General features: G+C 35.0%; 1 protein-coding gene across 6 annotated transcripts in view; it reads left to right on the forward strand.

The window, feature by feature from the left end:
• Positions 1–11,568, forward strand: part of SPOPL (speckle type BTB/POZ protein like) — a 51,824-nt gene extending 40,256 nt beyond the window's left edge. For 5 of the 6 annotated variants that reach the window (XM_040228525.1, XM_040228528.1, XM_040228529.1 and 2 more), the window contains 4 exons: positions 514–636; positions 3,641–3,783; positions 3,873–3,926; positions 7,285–11,568. In XM_040228525.1, the coding sequence (XP_040084459.1) occupies positions 514–636; positions 3,641–3,783; positions 3,873–3,926; positions 7,285–7,429 (465 nt within the window). In that variant the 3' untranslated portion in view covers positions 7,430–11,568. The remainder of the gene's footprint in view (positions 1–513; positions 637–3,640; positions 3,784–3,872; positions 3,927–7,284) is intronic. The other variant, XM_040228527.1, reaches the window with a different exon arrangement.
• Positions 11,569–16,506: the final 4,938 nt, after the last annotated feature.

The following is a 16,506-nucleotide window of genomic DNA, read 5'->3' on the forward strand; positions in this document are numbered from 1 at the left end:
TACCCATTTGGTTTTCCCAGATATTTCTCTTTTACCTGCCATTTTGAAATGTAGTCAGACTAAAGACCAGAGATAGATTTTTGCTGGTTGTATTACATGTGAGCGTTATTGCTCCAACTGGGCAACTCCTTCCTAAGTTTATTTACATGGCTCTGCTTTCTCGTCTCTGCAGAACTAGAGAAACCAAAAAAGTTAATAGCCATCTTCCTCTAAGATAGAGGTCAGAAACTGAATAAAGATTTAGTTTGGCCTTACAGATTTGTTTTTTTTAATTTGTATTTGACTTTTTAACTGAGAAACTGGGGTTTCTATTTCTACATGGTAGTGCTTGACTTGTTATACTTCTTCTTAGACCTGCCTGCTTAACTTTTAAAATACACTTTAATGAATATTTGAGTTGTACATTGCTTAAGTGCTGATTCGGGGCTTTTAAACTATTGTTAGTTTTGCTCTGGTTCATTGTCTATCTGCTTTTTTTTTGAAATACAACATTTTCTGTGTTTTTAATACCAGAATCGAGTGGAAATAAATGATGTAGACCCTGAGGTTTTTAAAGAAATGATGAGATTCATTTACACAGGGAAAGCGCCAAACCTTGACAAAATGGCTGACAACTTGTTGGCAGCTGCAGACAAAGTAAGTAATTAGGTCTTAAAGAGATGAAAAATGTCCTCAAGCTTGACATATCTAGAAAGCTATCATCAAATGAGAACCCTCAATAACTTGAAGTATTGAATTAATTTATACTATTTGTGGATGCCTCTTGAGTATTATGAAATAACACAGTGGGATAATATGGAAATGAAAAATTTTAAATCAATAAGACATAAAAGTATCTTGAGCTGATTTAGAGTATATGGAACAAATGGAATGTTAACTTCAGACTCAGTAGTTTTGAGTGTATCTTTACTCTCTGTGTGTTTTATGAGAACACGCAGTAGTGCATATAATTTATTGCAATTTTGAGATAGTCTTAAGATACAGTGCATGACGTTCATCTATAAAAAAGAAAATATTGTATATTTTTTCTAATTTAATCCTATATTCATAGATTTATTTTTTAATACAGGATGTAGAGAAAAAAACATCTTATTTTGTAATGTTCTTTTACAGTGCTAAATTCTTGAAGATAGGGAAACAGTGTAAAAGTGGCAGGACATTTCAAAGTCAGTAGTTCTCAATCCTGAAAACGCTAAAGCCCATTGGGAGCTTTCTCCAAAAGTACTAATATCCATGCTACTTCTGTCCATGTGTATGTCTGTATGTGTATTTATGAATATGTATTTACAGTGATAATTATACTCATTTTAAAAAATGTTACCAAAGCAAGAAACTGGGACAAGTGTGTATGGAATCTTATTTCTTACAGCTTATTCAAATCTGTAACTGTCTCAGAATTTAAATGTAGAAATGCCATTATAATGGAATGAAAAATACAAAACACGTAGACATGAGTCTGACAAAAGATGGTCAAGACCTGTATGCTGAATATTATAATATACTGATAATAGAAATTCAGGTACACTTCAGTAAATGGAGAGAAAGTCTTATTAATGGACTGGAAATTTTAACATTGTTAAAATGTCACTTCTCTTTTGATTAGGAGAACCAGCATGTTGGTATCAAAATCCTAACCTGCCTTTGCAGGGATGAGGGGTACCAATTGACAAGCTGTTTTAAAATTTTATATGCAAGTGCAGGGACCTAGAATAACCAGATAACTTTGAAAAAGATTATTAATAAAATGGAGAACTCATAAAGCTTTAGTATTTAAGACACTGTTGTATTGGTGACAAGATAGACAACTCATTGAAACAGAATAGACAGTACAGAAATAGACTGTCACGTGTATGACTATAAGAAAGTGCAAGGATAGCTGATTGGAGAAATGATAGTCTTTTCAGTACATGGTGCTATAGGAATTGGTAGTCTGTACCCAAAAAGATGAACTGTGGTTGAACTCTTGGAAAGATCGAATTCTGTGTGTGTACTTCACATCATATACAAAAAGTAACACAGAATAGATTATAAACCCAAAAAAATCTTAAACTTCTAAAAGAAAATATAGGAGAACATCTTCATAGTCTTACACTAGGCAAAGACTTCTTGGCTATGACACTAAATATACATAAAAGGAAAAATGATAAATTGGGTCTCAATGAAATTTAAAACTTCTTCAGAATACACTGGAAGAACATATTTGCAAAGCATAACTGATGAACAACTTTTATCCAGAATATATACGATAAAGGTCTTTCATATTCAGACTATATAAAGAACTCTCAAAACAATTATAAGTAAACAAAGTTATTTCTAAAAATAAAAATATTTGAATACTTCTTAAAATAGTGTCCATTCAGTAGCCCATTCAGTATATCAAAAAATGCTCAACCTCGTTAGGGTAGTGTAAGTTAAAACCACCATGAGATATATCTATGACTGTTAAAACAACTAAAATTATTAAAACCACACCAAGTATGGTCAAGGATATGGACTCTTATATACTGCTTTATGAGAGTGTAAAATGATACAACCACTTTGAAAGACTGTTTGGCAATTTTTTTTAAGTTTTACATTTAACCATATTATCCAGTGCATTTATTTATAGGTTTATACTCAAGGGAAAAGACAGCATATGCCCGTTTAATGACTTATATGAATGTTTGTAGCAGCTTTGTTAGTAACGGCTAGAAACTGGAAACACCCAAATGTTCATCAACAAATCAATGGGATACCACTGAACAGTAAAAAGCATAGAACTATTGATACACAGACAACAGCATGCATGAATCTTAAAATAATTATAATGACTGGAAGCCAGATAAAAACAAGTGCAAATTGTATGATTTCTTTTATAGAAGACTTCAGAAAATGTGAATTCTAGCAGTAGAAAACATATCAGAGGTCTTGCCTGAGGTGGGGTAAGAAAGGAGGATTACAAAGAGGTAGAAGGAAATTTGGGGGATAATGACTGTGTTCACTCTTGATTTAATGATGGTTATGTGGCTGTATAAACTTCAAATATGTGCATTTTATTGTATGTCAGTTATACCTCAGTAAAGCTGCCAAGTATGTTCTCTTCACATGTATGTCAAATACAAGTTATGGTTATGAGTATTAAGCTTTATCATTTTTCTTCAGGATTAAGTAGTGACAATATGCTGTGTCCTGACTGGTGTTTAAAATATTAGAAAAGAGAAATATACTCATTAAGAATATTAAGTAATAAAGGTATTTTTGTTTGTTTGTTGAGTACTAACAGGTTTTTAAAGAAGCCTCTGTTTTAAAAATACACTGTACCTTGCATGTGTGCTCAGTCGTATCCCTTTGGACTTCAGCCCTCCAGGCTGCTCTGTCCATGGGATTCTCCAGTCAAGAATATTGGAGTGGGTTGACATTTCATCCTCTATCTTGAACTCAGATAGAAATTTTCTTAAGATAGAAATTTCTTCAGAGAAATTGGTCTTTATCTTGAATGCGGGAACTCATACTTTCTTTATATTTAAAATAAAGACTTTTAAAGTACCCTCAGTTCGATGTATATTATGCTTTAACTTCATTTTCTAAGTTATAAATATTATGTATTTAGAACTTGGTAGTTTGAATAAATGTTTAATGTTGTGTTTTCCTTTCTGGATAGTATGCACTGGAACGGCTGAAGGTCATGTGTGAAGAAGCTTTGTGTAGTAACCTCTCAGTAGAAAATGTTGCTGATACCCTTGTCCTTGCAGATTTGCACAGTGCAGAGCAATTGAAAGCACAAGCCATAGACTTTATTAATAGGTAAGCTGTGCTTGTATTTCAGTGGACATGACACCTTCAACAGTTTTTCACCTGACTTTTTCTTAAGTGTGTTTAAATCTTCAATGCAGGTGCAGTGTACTTCGACAGCTTGGGTGTAAAGATGGGAAAAACTGGAACAGCAAGTAAGATGACATCAGTTTCTGACTTAAAGTTGATCTGCATACATGAAATTAAGTGTTTGTTGCATAGCCTTTTGTTCATCTACAATAAGTATGAATCCAGATATTAATGACATGAACCAAACTGCCAGTTAAAAAAAAATAATTTAACCATGTAGTGGATTCTTGAGGCTATGCTCCCTTGTAGATCAGCTTGTAATTTGAACTGGGATGGACACTGTCTTTTCTTAAGCATATATGTTCACATTAGCATGTAGCTCAGTCCAGGTATTTCAGTGACTCCTAGAGACCCTGTGCCTTCCCCTTCAGAAAGCATTTCTAAATATGTAGGAAATATTAATTTTATCCTATGAGGAAATGTACCCTCCAGATTTACCTGGGAAGTCTTAACATTTGAATGCCACTGCTTCTTAGGGCAGCCAGGTACCTTGCATCACATCTGCATTAGGTTAATTACCTAGCCTTCCAGAAATGGTAGCAATTTGATCTTTCCCCTGGTAAAACCCTAAGGAACAGGGTAGTCATGACATCTTTCTAAGCCTGAATCTTCAGAATGACATAAGCATGAGAATTTATTATTCCCTTTTTCTCCCCCTTCTTCACTCACTTTTAGAGTGACTTTTTTACTCTTTGCAGTTACTCAGAATCAAAACGAGAGTCAGTAGGTTGAAGAATTTGCATCTGCTTTTGATTAGTTTTTGCCTATATACCGTTAAACTCTGTTCTTGGAAATTATCAAAAATTGATGTAAGAAATTAAAAAAAGATTGTGTCAAAGACAAGAAAATGAATGTTTGACTTATGATTCCCTTGCTTTCATCTGTTCTGATAGATTTGAAGTTGGTTAACTGAATTCTTAATAGTTCGTGAATTCTGTTTTCTAAAGGTAAAAATGAGTGAATACTTTTAAAATACTAGCTAGTCTATATATATATATTGGTCAGTCTGTGATAGATAATATATTATGGTATGTGTTCCTAGAAAAATTGAATAATAATTTTGTGATGCTTCGTACTTTGCCACATTCAATCTCTATAGTCTGTAAAAATATTTTACAGTGTCAAAAAAATATAAGCTTATTCTGTATCCCATGTAGAAACTATGGTGTACATAGAGACTGTCAATAGATACTTGTTGAATTAAATCAATGAAAATATCAGGTATATTAACAATCTCTATGATTCTAAACAGCGAGTTGAAATTATAAACGTGAAAGTACACTGGTAATTTGATGTCAGGCAAATTTTTTAATTGTTATCAGCTAATGTTTAGTTCAGCAAACTAAACTGAATGCCTAGCATCAGTTTTGTGTCAAGCACTATGCTAAGGTGCTGCATACAGAAACAAGTATGAGGAAAAATCCTTGTTAAGAAATTTATCTAATGACAGAAACACATCCATGCATATTTCATTATAATATGGTAAGTAATGTCATAAAGAAGGGTATGTGCAGGACACAACTAAGGGTGGAGGTTTAGATGTAAACATGACTGAGCTTTGTCTTAAAATCTGAATAGAAATAAGCAGAACTGAGGAGGAAATAAAAGGCATTGCAGACAGAAAGCATCACTTGAATCCAAGTATAGATGCATGAAGCAATAGTCGATCATTCATTTGACAGATATGTTTTTCATGCCTTCGTAGAGTTTATGGTTTAGCAGGAGATATATAGGAACTAAACAAAGTAGTTGAAATAAAGTGTAATAATAGGTAAGGCAGAGCATACACATCTGAGCATATAGCAAAAAGACCTGACCTAAGTGTCAGAGAAAGTCCTTTTGAAGAATTGTTGTATAAAGACCTGAAGTATTAGTAGGACTTACCTCGGTGAAGAAGAGGGAAGAAGTGGAAAGGTATGTCCCAGAAAAAAAAAAAGATACAGGTGTACAACAGTTTGAAGATAAGAAAGAACAGTATGGGGATGAGGAGTATGAGAAGCTGGAGAGAAAAGGCAAAGATCAGATCATGGAAGGCGATCTAAATAACATTAGGGCTTTTAGACATTATTCAAAGAGGATGGTCATACAGTAAAAGAGTTTAACCTAGAGGAGGATGTGATCAGGTGTTTGTTTTAGCAGTCTCTCCACATGCTTGAGTGTGGGGAGGTTGTGGTGGTGGTGGTAATTAAGGAGAATGGTTATGTATAGGTAGGCCAGTTAGAAAGTTATTGAAGGTAGTTCAGGCAAGAGATGAAGATAAAAATTTGACTTGATTAGTGATAGTGGGGCTAGAAGGAAATAAAAGCATATATATTTTGAATGGACATTCTGTAATATTTGTGTATTATTTGGATGGTAGGTAGGTACAAAGGAGAGAAGACAGATGAGCAAGGATAACTAGATTTGTTGCTTGAGTAATTGTGTTAACTCAGAGCGTGTTGTACATCCTTTAACAATAAACAGTTCAGTATTGTTGTTGTTACTATTATTATTGATATTATACACAGTGCCAAAGCATGGAATGGGCGGTAGAAAGCTAGAGGGAAGAACTGGGAAACGTTTCTCATTTCTCTTTCTAAAGAAGCTGTGTACTAGCATTGGAGAACAACAGAAGAAGACCTTTTTAAGGTGTTTATTCCTGAGGTAGCATGGAAGCTGGTTTGAGAAGAGCATGATAGGAGAGTAGAAGACAAATTAGGAGACTTATAATAATTCAAGCATGAGATGTGGGCCTTACTTGATTCAGGATACCTTTGGGAATTCAAATAGGGCTTTAATTATTGATTAGAAAGGATGGCATCTAGGGTGACTCCCAGGTTTCCAACTTGAATCACTGGGTGATGGTGGAAGCATTAGCTTATTGGAAATGAGAGAGGAAGAATTTGGGGATTAGACATGTTGAGTTCTCATCCTCATTCTGAAATTTACGGCGTTCAAGGCATGTCCAAGTAAAGAAAACAGGTGGTTGGGGACAGACCTTGTGGGAGGCCTAGGACTTAGCAAATCACTGTTTATCATTGTTGAGTGTGATAGTTAAAATTGTGAAAGTGGCTGAGATAAGATGAACAATGAATACTAAAGAAAAGTAGAGGGCAAAACTTGGAACTCTAGAGAAAACCTGTGTGTAAGAGCCAGAGAAAGGAGCTCTTGAAAGAGTGAGTGTAGAAATGGTAACAGTGGGAGTAGAGCTCTGCAGACCAGTGTCATACACTTCAGGAGAGTAGAATTTGCAGAAAAATTGAAAAGTTTCAGTTACAACAGAAAATACCAATAAGGTAAAGATGATATTTTAATGAATTCAAGTGGTGTGAATACATAGGAGACAGAATTTTGAAATCTGTAAATTTAAAAAAAAAAATGACAGTGCAACAATGCGTTTTGCAAAGTACTTCTTAGTAAACATCTCTTACTTTTATTTTTCAGCCAAGCAGCGGACATAATGGAAACATCCGGGTGGAAGTCCATGATTCATTCTCACCCACATTTGGTAGCAGAAGCCTTCCGAGCACTAGCATCTGCACAGTGTCCACAGTTTGGTATTCCACGAAAACGGCTAAAACAGTCTTGAAACCCTCCATGAACTGTAGAAAAATGGAATTGACTAAACTCCTCCAGGTCCAGAAGGATTCTAATACACAAACCATAAGCAAGAGTTGTTTCTGTTGTCTTGTCCACAGAACAGAAGCTGAAAAAGCATATTGCTTGCATTTCAGGTGGATAATTTATGGTTTATTCTTCAGCTTTAAATTAGACTGATTATACTCTAATTCACTTCAAGGCCTTAAATTATCTTCAGTGACTTCTCTTGTTCATATAATACTTTAATTTTTTTATTGTGCCTTGTCATTGTGACCAAGGCTATGCAGGATTGCACTAGCTCCATAATGCAGTAATATTGATAACTGAAGATAGTAAGTTTCAAAAGGATCTTCCATTAGTTTGAGAAAGGCAGATGAATTTTGTAGGGTTTGTCCTGTACTAAAAGTTTAAAACTAGGTTTTCTTTTAAAAAAGCACTTGTGTTGGAGATGACTGGTAATGTTTCTAGTCTAAGTTCTATAAATACAGGAGAAACTGCTTACCTTCAAGGTAAGTTATGGCAATACACTGCTTCAGTTCTAATTTATTTTTCATTTCAGGGGGCAAATATGCAATGAGTTGGCCCAAATTTTTAGTGAAATTTGTGATGTTTGTATGTTAATTGTCCAGCAAACTAAGAGAAGCATAACAAACCTTTACTTGTGTTTCTTTGTGAGTTTATCCAAGTTTACAATGATTGAGAACTGATTGAGGTTAAGATTTCAATAAGAAAGGATGTTTAGTGCTGAATTAATTTTTTTTTTAATTTGTAGTGACCTACATTTACATGAAGAATTCTATATGTTAAAAGTAAGGATGACCAAATATAAATTTAATGACTGGGCCAATTAAGAAGATATATATGCACTTTTAATGTGTAATTTTTATATGCTAAATGGTACTCTTTTTTTTTTTTTTTCCTTTCTTTTGAGGGAATTGATGTGGTATAATTAATTGTCTTAACTTTTGAAGGAATTTTTTAAGAAAGATGGAGGCAACTGGGATGTTTGTGATAATAGATAAGAAAGATATTCCCAATTATAGTTACATTGGTTTCACTTTCAGATATTCATTATTGAATTTACTACTGTTTTATCACACTTTGGAGAAGGCACCTGAACAGTAAATGAATCCTAGACAGTCTACTCTCCTTCTAAAAACAATGAACTATTATTTGAAGACCAAAGGAGAGGACCCTTAGAAATATGTCAGGCTACACTCTGAAACCTTTTTTCCTCCCTAGGTTTCTCCTGTCTGTCTCAGTAACTGTACCAACATTGTGGATGATAATTGAAATAATGCATAATGTGAACAGGATAAACTGTTTCTAAACTGCTTTTCACAGGCCAGTTCTTTATTATAAATGAATTTTAGCTTTAAACACATACATATCTTCAGTTTGTTCACAGCAGAGGTCTGTTCTAGTGCATTGTCATGGCGAAGCAGGAATGATCATTGTCAAGTGCTGCATCAGATTTCCTCTAACAGTGGCAGTATGCTTCTTGGGCAAGATTTGTGTTTGACCATAAGGGGAAAAAGTGTGTCACTGGAAAAAAAGAATGCATATATCTATATATTTACCTATGTAACTATTCTCCAGATTAAAATTTGTATAATTTGTTTATTTAGTTTTTGAAGTTAGGGCAAAAGGAAAAAAAATGAAGCTAAAGTTTTAAAATAGATATTATTTTTGTTATCTATTAGGTATTTACTGAATCCTAATATGCCAAGAATGATTCATATTTACATTGAACAAACGCTGTCAAATAATCATTTGTTATCCACATCAAACTGAAGTTTGAAAAGATGGTATTTTCAGATATCTTCATTTCTTCTTTTGTAGTTTGAGTCTTTGTTGTATTAAGTTAAATTTAATATTGAAAGACTACCTTGGGATAGAAGAAGGATTCTTACATATGAGTGGACTCTGTCCTATGTAAGAGTATTATAGGAAGTAGAAAACTACGTAAGAGTATTATAAGGAGCAGAAATTCACTTCTTAACTAAACCATAAGATTGAGCCTTTTAAATTTGCAGTGTGCAGCTTAAAAAAAAACACACATACATATACACTTTAAGGATTTGAGATTTTGCCAGGGTCTTAGAAGAAAAAAATTCCCCTCTCAGGCCCTAGAATTTTGTTGTCACATATTTAAAAAAAAAAAAAAATACTGGTATATCCATTTATATCAAATGCACACAGACGCATTGTGAATTAATTCACTGCTTGAATCTACATTTCTAACCATAGTGACTTCAGTGGTAACATCTATAATGTACATTTCAGCTTACCCTTACTTTTGTGTTTATTGCAAATCTGAAGGGTTTTATTATAAAGATTTTTTTTTTTTTTGGTTTGGTAACACATTTTGTACCAAAAATGTCAAACACTGTGCTGTAAGGATATCCACGTTTGTAGAAATGTCCACTTTGCAGATAATATAATGCCTACCAATTATATTAACAGAATCACATGGTAGTTGATTTTTTTTTATTTATTTGTATATTTTTGGTATTGTGGGTTCTTGAGGCAATGTAAAACTGTTAATGTATTCTGAAATGAGTGTTCTAATAGCCTTTTTTTTTTTTTAAACTATACACATGGTTTTCAGTAGACACAGATTTTGTTCAAAGCAGTGTTGTTGCCTTTTGAACTAAAGCCTGCTCCTGTTTCCCTTTTGTCACCTAAACAGCTCTTTCTTAGAAAAGTAGTTACTGGTCTTAAACGTTACATATTATAAAAGTAACCATTGGAGAACTGTTCTTTAGATTGAGATACAGAAACACTATATTTGTGCCTTTTTCATTTTTTAATTTTCGTGTGTATCGATACTTGGAGCACAAATATGAAGGTGCCATCACATATGGCCTGCCATTGTTACCTCCTTGAATACTCATGTGTCATTGTCTTGAAATAGTAATTGGAGATCCTTGCATGTATTATGTGGTCATTAGGCATGTGTGTGTGCGTGTGTATGTGTGTATATGTATATTTGCTTGGATTTGTGTGTGGTATGTTCAAAAGTGAATTTCTGAAAATAGGACTCAGTTAAATGTTGAAAGTTTAGGTTAGTTGAAATGTATTCCATTTAAATGTGCTTTATTTGGGGGGACAATTGAGGAAATTATAATTCTCAAAAATGTGACCAATTTACTGCATGATGAAATGTGAAAACAGTGCCTTTTTAGGACATCAGTTTTGAAATTGAGTTTAAAAATATTAATGAAGATCTCTTAAAAATTTGTCATGAACATTATTGTTTTATTTTTAAACTAAGTTAGAGCTTAAATTGCCAGACATGTAATTAACTAATTTATTTACCCATTTAAGTTTTGTGCATAAATTCAAAATCTAAGCAGAATCTTTGTATGCTTCCTAGTGTTAACTAAAATAGAACACTAGGGACTTCAGTAAGTTGTTTTAAGTCCAACTCAGCAAGCTTTTCTCAAAGCCAAGTCTGCTTGAAGAGGTGAATTATTCTGAGTTGGATGTTCATGCTCTTTGATGGGTAAAATGAAAATATTCAGTGTATTCTTGCAAAACAAGGTGGGTGGGTGGGTTTTAGTGTTTTCAGATTATAAAGACAGCACTTTCAGCACACATAAAGAGTATTTTGCAAACCTCTTTTATACAGATTATGAGCTCTACTTTGTTTATGTGTTAAAATGGAATGATGTAAATTTTAGGTCCAGTTGAACAAATATTGAGTGCCTACCATGCGAGATTTCCTCTTCACTAAGAATGAAATCACCACACCGTGTCTTCTGTTTGCAGTATGTGGACTTTACGTTTGAAAAAGAATTCTTATATTTAAATCTTTTTCTGTTGTTAGAGTTTATCATTGTATACTGTAACCCAGTTAATTTTTGCCCTCAGTTTTTTAGAATGAAAATATAAATTGAGTCCCATTTTTGAAAATAAAAGTCTGCTGAAATTATTTAAAAATTAGTTCTGGGGGGAATTGATTTTCAAGATTCAAATGTATAAAGACACATTGAACTTTTCAGCCTCATTTTTAATCAGCTGATGTCAATGATGAGATACATACTTTTTGTATCTTGTTGCTGAAAATATTTTTTGCATTTCAGCACGTTGAGTTAAAATAAAGTTGTTACTACTTATTCAGAATTATGTGGTTTATTTTGTGTTTATTTGAAAAGTATGAATGATTCTTTTTTCAGATTACTGTGATGCTTTACAAGAAGAGCTATGTGTTTGATGTGGTAACCTTTAGAATTATGCATAGTAACTGTCTTTTCTACATAGGGAGGTTAGTGTTTTTTTGGAACCTACTAAAGACCTGTTCCTTGATCTGGGGATGTTGTATATATATGTACTTGCTTCCCTAGTGGCTCAGATGGTAAAGAATCTCTCTTTGCAGGAGACAAGGTTCAGTCCCTGGGTAGGGAAGATCCCCTGAAGAAGGAAATGGCAACCCACTCCAGTATTCTTGCCTGAAGAATTCCATGGGCAGAAGAGCCTGGTTAGCTACAGTCCATGGGGTCACAAAGAGTCACACGACTAAGCAACTTTCATTTTTCACCACCTTTTTTGAGTGACTTAATGTTCATATTATGTAATTTAATGTAGCACTTAAATATTTCCTTTCCCTGATCCTCCTATCCCTTTTTAATTTCAGCTAATTATTTGCTGCTGTCAAAAAGAGCAACTTTGGGACAGCGTATTACTGGACCAACTTGGTAACAGCAACATAGTTAGTGCTTAAAAATTTTGACCAAGACCTTCCTTAGCTATCCAGTGGTTAAGACTCTGCCTTCCAATACAGGGGGCGTGGCTTCTCTCCCCGGTGAGGAAACTAGGATCCCATATGCCACCAAATGTGGCCAAAAATTTACATACAAACATACACACATATATGGCCAAAGTGACAGAAATATACAGTGAAAAGTCTATATACTCAACACACACACACACACGCACACTGAATTATCCTTAAAATAATAAAAGGGTTGAAACACTTAAATACTACCTATACAGCTACAGTAAGATAGGACAAGTGGTCATATGACCTTCTCCCTTATTCTGCAGCAGTTGGCCCCCTTCATGCTTTACTTTAGAACTCTTGAATGTTGTGTTTTCCTCATTCTGTCACCTCATTCTTTTCTAAGAGAAGACTGGTATTTGCTTTGATCACTATTTTTAGATAGAAGACATTAATAGAGGCATTTACATTATTGCTACCTTCTTAAATTCTGTGCTGAGGTTTGCATGCATCTGCAGTGGATAGTGGCAAAGGAGCTTGTCATCCCTGTTTTGAGTACTTCATTTCCCCTTCTCCCTCCATCTCTTGCTCTCTCCCCTTAATTCCCATTTTTAAAGGATCCAGGTATAGTTCTGACCAGTCTGTAACATCAGAGCCAAACCATTCCTCTGGTATCTAATCTTACCTCTTGTCCAAATTCAGACCTGGCTTTAATGGGTAAGTGCAAAGAAAAAACATTGCAGGGTTTACGAATAGCAACTGCAGCATGCACACACGCACAAAAGCAGCCCCTGTCATGAAGACTGATATAACCGACACAACAGGTTTTTAGAATGTGTACTTTATAATGCCTGAAGTATGTGGGGGTCATTTGAAAATTTTGCAAGCATAAGAAAAATTGAAAGTAGCATGCAATTGAAAAAGCCTAGGAGCCTGGGTTTCCCAGGTGGCTCAGTGGTAAAGAATCTGCCTGCCAATGCGGGAGATGTGGGTTCCATTCTTGGGTTGGGAAGATCCCCTGGTGTAGGAAATGGCGACCAGCTCCATTATGCTTGCCTGGAGAATTTCATGGACAGAGGAGCCTGGTGGGTTCCAGTCCATGGGGTCACAAAGAGTCAGACATGACTGAGCATGCACACAGACAAAGAACTGACTTTCTAAAGGACTAGGTAGTAATATTTTACTCACTGGCCATGCCACTGCAATGTGAAAGCACCCATAGATGTAAACTCAAGGTGACTGTTCCATTAGAACTATACAAAAGCTGGCAAGGGGCTGGATTTGACTTCCCTGCTATAGTTTGCTGATTTCAGAAATTTGAGAAGAGCAGAGGAGTTCTGAAATAGCAGATGTGAAGGAAAACCCTGATGGCCCACTTGAAATTGGAGCAGCCATGACTTTACAGAGGAGTTTGCATACTTGATTCAAAAATAATTGGAATAGAAGGAGTGATTAATGTTTCTAACAAAAGTAGTGTAAGTAAGCAATAAATTTAAATAAAATTTAAAATGTGTTTCTTAGGCAATACTTTTTAAGTGAAAAAAATTTTGAACAAGCCTTCTTAGCTGTTTAGTAATTCACTTCTAAAGTTAACACAAATTATACAGGGGCAGTGTATTAACATAGTACCCAAGCACAGGAAATGCTGATAAGTGATCAAAAGAATTTCAAGGGTAGCAAGTTGAGGCTTAAAAGGATTGGCCATGAGTATTAAACAGTTAGAAGGAAGTCTGAGCAATTGTAACATTGTTTACAAATACGGTACTGCAGTCCATGGGGTAGACTGAGCCTGCAGCAGCTGAGCTGAGCTGAGCTGAACTTACAAATAAAAACATTAAAGTTGACCCACAACCCTACAGAAGGTCCTCCTTCCCTTCCCTCACTGATGAACCCTGACGGCTGGTTCACAAATATAAAATGTAAAACATGATGGTGATCACTTACTGTAAATAGGAAACTAGATGAGAGAAACAAGGGGCTGGAATTGGGAAATAAAAGTGCAAAATTCTATAGAGAATTTAAAATGTTTTCTCATTTGTAAACTGAGTTATAAACATTTAAGCACTTTTTAAAAATAGTTAAGCTATCCACTGGTAGCATTTAATATGTATTCTCAAAAGCACAAAATACTGTGTGTGTGGCAAAGTCAGGGGAAAGAACCAAGTAGGAAATGAAAAAGGAAGAAAGCAAAGAACATCACAAAGATCTAGCAGAAGTAGTATGACAAAATGTATCTACTATCAGATAAACCTATTCAGTGATTATCTCATTTGTGGTGTGTAAGAGACATCCCTGTTCCTATGGAGTTAAATAAAATCAATAATAAAATATGAGCCTGTGAATAGGAGAGCAGTGGGTATTGTGTAGTACATCTCAACAATAGTTATGCTAGCCAGGCAGAGAGGAGAGAGTTTTTATAAGGGAGTAAGTATGGAGGCTCAGGGGTGAGAGGAGATGGTGATTTTACTGAAATTCAGTAGAGATGAAAAGCAGTGCTTTCTGTTTACGTGTTGTGCCTCTGTGTGCAGGTCTTTTTTTGAAGGGAGTAAGAATGAATACAAGTGAGAATTCTGAATGAATACATAGGACTGCAGTCAGCAAAGGCCTTTTAAGCTCTTACTGGCCAAATTGACAATCAAGGGGAAAAAATGGAAACAATTATAATTACCTCCACAAAAGTCTTGGAACTATTAATAGGTTGACTTTATATGGAAATTCTTTGAACTTTCTAGGAAGTTCATAATTCCCATGATATGTGCATTGAAGTAAATACTGAAAGATAAATTCAGCAATACTTTTATTAATCAAACTAGTGTAATATGAAACCAGAAATCCTTACAAAACTGCAAAAAAAAAATGAGTATATGTAAGATACTAATGTATTATCCTAGTGGTAGCAATAGCCTAGTAAATGCTAGTTCCTAGTGTCTTTCCCCCTTTTACTAAGAGAAAACCCAAAAGTGAGGCTTACACACCCATTTGTATTATAAACATAAGAAAATCCTGAATAAAATCCTAAGAGCTAGAAAGCAGTAATGAAAAACCAAGTCACCTAAGGTTAACCTAAAACTCTGAGGATGGTTCAGTATTATGATATAATGCTCTAATTGAATTCTGCACAAGATATTCTCAGAAACCTAGTATGAGAGAGATTTTTCAAAACCATTGAGACCTCACCCTCACACCATTAGCCAAAAACTTCACAAGGACAACACATTAGGGCAGTTCCCCAGAATCAGGGCCAAAATACAAGTAGTTTGACAATATGTTTTTGTTTTTAATTATTCTAGAAAGTTTAAGCAATGAAATAGCTATGAAGAAATATTAAGTATGGGAAGCTGCTGCTGCTAAGTCACTTCAGCCGTGTCCGACTCTGTGCGACCCCATGGACGGCAGTCCACCAGGCTCCACTGTCCCTGGGATTCTCCAGGCAAGAAATTGGAGTGGGTTGCCATTTCCTCCTCCAATGCATGAAAGTGAAAAGTGAAAATGAAGTCGCTCAGTCGTGTCCAACTCTTCACGACTCCATGGACTGCAGCCCACCAGGCTCCTCCGTCCATGGTATTTTCCAGGCAAGAGTACTAGAGTGGGGTGCCATTGCCTTCTCCGAAGTATGGGAAAGGAAACCTATATTTGAAAGGTACATATAATTGCTTTCCTAAAAGACCCAAATTCAATTTAAAATTTAATGCTAGTTTAGTAAAATAGCTAAGAAAATCTGGAGACAATCTGCAATATAATAAGTCGTGGCAGGAATCATTTATGAGAAATAAGATCCCAATTGTCATTGTTCAATCGTTAAGTCACATCCAACTTTTGTGACCCCATGGACTGTATCCTACCAGGCTCCCCTGTTCATGGGACTTCCCAGGCGAGAATACTGAAATGTGTTGCCGTTTTCTTCTGCAGGGGATTAGGCCCATGTCGCCTGCATTGTCAGGTGGGTTCTTTACTGCTGAGCCACCAGGAGAGCCCATATTCTTGCTAGGTTGATCCTTTATCTTCATAAAAGATCTTTACCTACAGTGTTACTCTTCCTTTTGACATAGATTTAGTGGTTAACATCATCCCATCAGCTTTCTTACTCTGTTTTCAAGGTATATCTTTTTCCATTTTTTGTGCTTTCAGACTGCCTGTCTTTATGTTTAAGCATATTTCTTATAAAGAGGACATAGTTGGATCTTGGTTTTTTCGTGTGAAAACCTCTGCAATTTACTTGGAGTGTTTATTCTATTTCCAATTAGTATGATTGTTGATGTGTTTGGGTTTAACTCTCCCATATTGATATTTATCTCATCCACTTGTTTCTTCCTCCATTGCTGATTTCTCTTGCAGGAATCACT

Source organism: Oryx dammah, unplaced genomic scaffold (assembly GCF_014754425.2).
Source record: "Oryx dammah isolate SB20612 unplaced genomic scaffold, SCBI_Odam_1.1 HiC_scaffold_27, whole genome shotgun sequence".
NCBI classification, from domain to species: domain Eukaryota; kingdom Metazoa; phylum Chordata; class Mammalia; order Artiodactyla; family Bovidae; genus Oryx; species Oryx dammah.